At 41.1% G+C, this 1,554-nt stretch overlaps 1 protein-coding gene across 1 annotated transcript in view; it reads right to left on the reverse strand.

Annotated features, from left to right (window-relative positions):
* Positions 1-1,554, reverse strand: part of LOC109484881 (intron-binding protein aquarius-like) — a 48,170-nt gene that overhangs the window by 26,810 nt on the left and 19,806 nt on the right. Inside the window, 1 exon segment of the mRNA XM_019788238.1 lies at positions 908-1,054. Coding sequence (XP_019643797.1) covers positions 908-1,054 — 147 coding nt within the window.

The following is a 1,554-nucleotide window of genomic DNA, read 5'->3' on the forward strand; positions in this document are numbered from 1 at the left end:
ATAGTCAGTGTGAATGGAAGTTCAGCACCAGGGACAGGACCAGTGTGAAGTCACTAGGAGGATAGTCAGTGTGAATGTAAGTTCAGGGACAGGATCAGTGTGAAGTCACTAGGGTGTATACTATGTACAAGAGTAATCAAAATCTTGCAAGAAACAAAGAAAAAGTTGACACTACCTTGAAGTTGTTCTCCTTGGGTTTTCTTCTCATGATGATGTTGAACGTTTCATACACATCCTGTTGGAAGGATGCAAAGAAAAGCTATTAATAGCTTCCACAAATTCATGACTCTCTACCCTCTCTATTCATACTGTTCATGACCTCTTTACTCCCACCATTTTGCTCAAGCCTTTCAGACTGTATTGTATTGACTATATAGTCGATCGGTGTAATATAGCCAGCTGCGGCCGCGCCGCGTGCCTGCGAAGCTGGTGTGTTACGCCGAAAGGCGGTTATACCGGCTATACAGATACAGATACAGATATAAAAAAATAGGTGCACAAAAAACTTTTTGGGTGCACCATATAAAACAAAACCTAATTACAGATCTTACTGCTCCTCTTCTGAGCTTGAATGTGATATGGGAGCTAACTTCAAAATCTTGCAAATCAAGTACTACAACAAAGATTTTATTATTTTTCTGATGATGGGATACCAAGAATATCCTGTGTATTCAATATGTACAAAAATACCTTCAAAAATATTTGGGTGCACCCACAGAAAAAAATTGGGTGCACAGCTCCAAATTTGGGTGCACTAAGGTGCACATGCACCCAGTATTGCCAGCCCTGCACTTGTTTCATGTAACTCCACTATTACATGTACATTATCCTTCCAACTCACCGCATCTGTCCATTACACCACAAACATTACACCATCACTGGTGAAAACAATACTGTACTTCCGTACTGGGAGTAACAATGAAGGCTAATGTAGAAGGTCCACACACCTCTGCACCGTCCATTGTCCTGGCCATGTCCACTTGGTACTGGTTTGGGTCCAGCCACACTCGGAATGTTCTGTTTTCCCCCGGCATGTTGGGTTTTGGCTCTGGACCTAATAATATTAACAGACACGGTTAACTGTAAAGTTGTTACTGGTAACTTACACATACATTAACCTTCTCCCTGATAAAGTAGACAATTGGCTCCAAATTTGAATTGTCTATGGCAGTGTTAGAAATACCCACCTGCAGAGACATTTTAAATATATGAAGTTCCGTGAACATGTCCGTGTTCATAAGTGACCTTTTTCTACAAAGAGAATTACAGTTGTAATAGGGCTAGAAATTCATTTATGGGAATAGGACTGGTGCACTGGTTGGGGTGCACCCCAATCTTGAACTGTTTCTGACACCTAGATGACAAGAACATGCTGTATGCTAGTATATATTTAATAATATCCTTACATTATGTAAACCTACAAAAATGCACCCACAGTAAAAAATTAGGTGCCCAGCTCCAATTTTGGCATGCACCCAGTATTTCGAGCCCAGCAGTATCTAGCAAATCGGCAGAACGTACTGCACCTGCACGAAATCAGCAATGTGCATGTAC

Source organism: Branchiostoma belcheri, unplaced genomic scaffold (assembly GCF_001625305.1).
Source record: "Branchiostoma belcheri isolate BF01 breed outbred unplaced genomic scaffold, Haploidv18h27 scaffold71, whole genome shotgun sequence".
Taxonomy (NCBI): domain Eukaryota; kingdom Metazoa; phylum Chordata; class Leptocardii; order Amphioxiformes; family Branchiostomatidae; genus Branchiostoma; species Branchiostoma belcheri.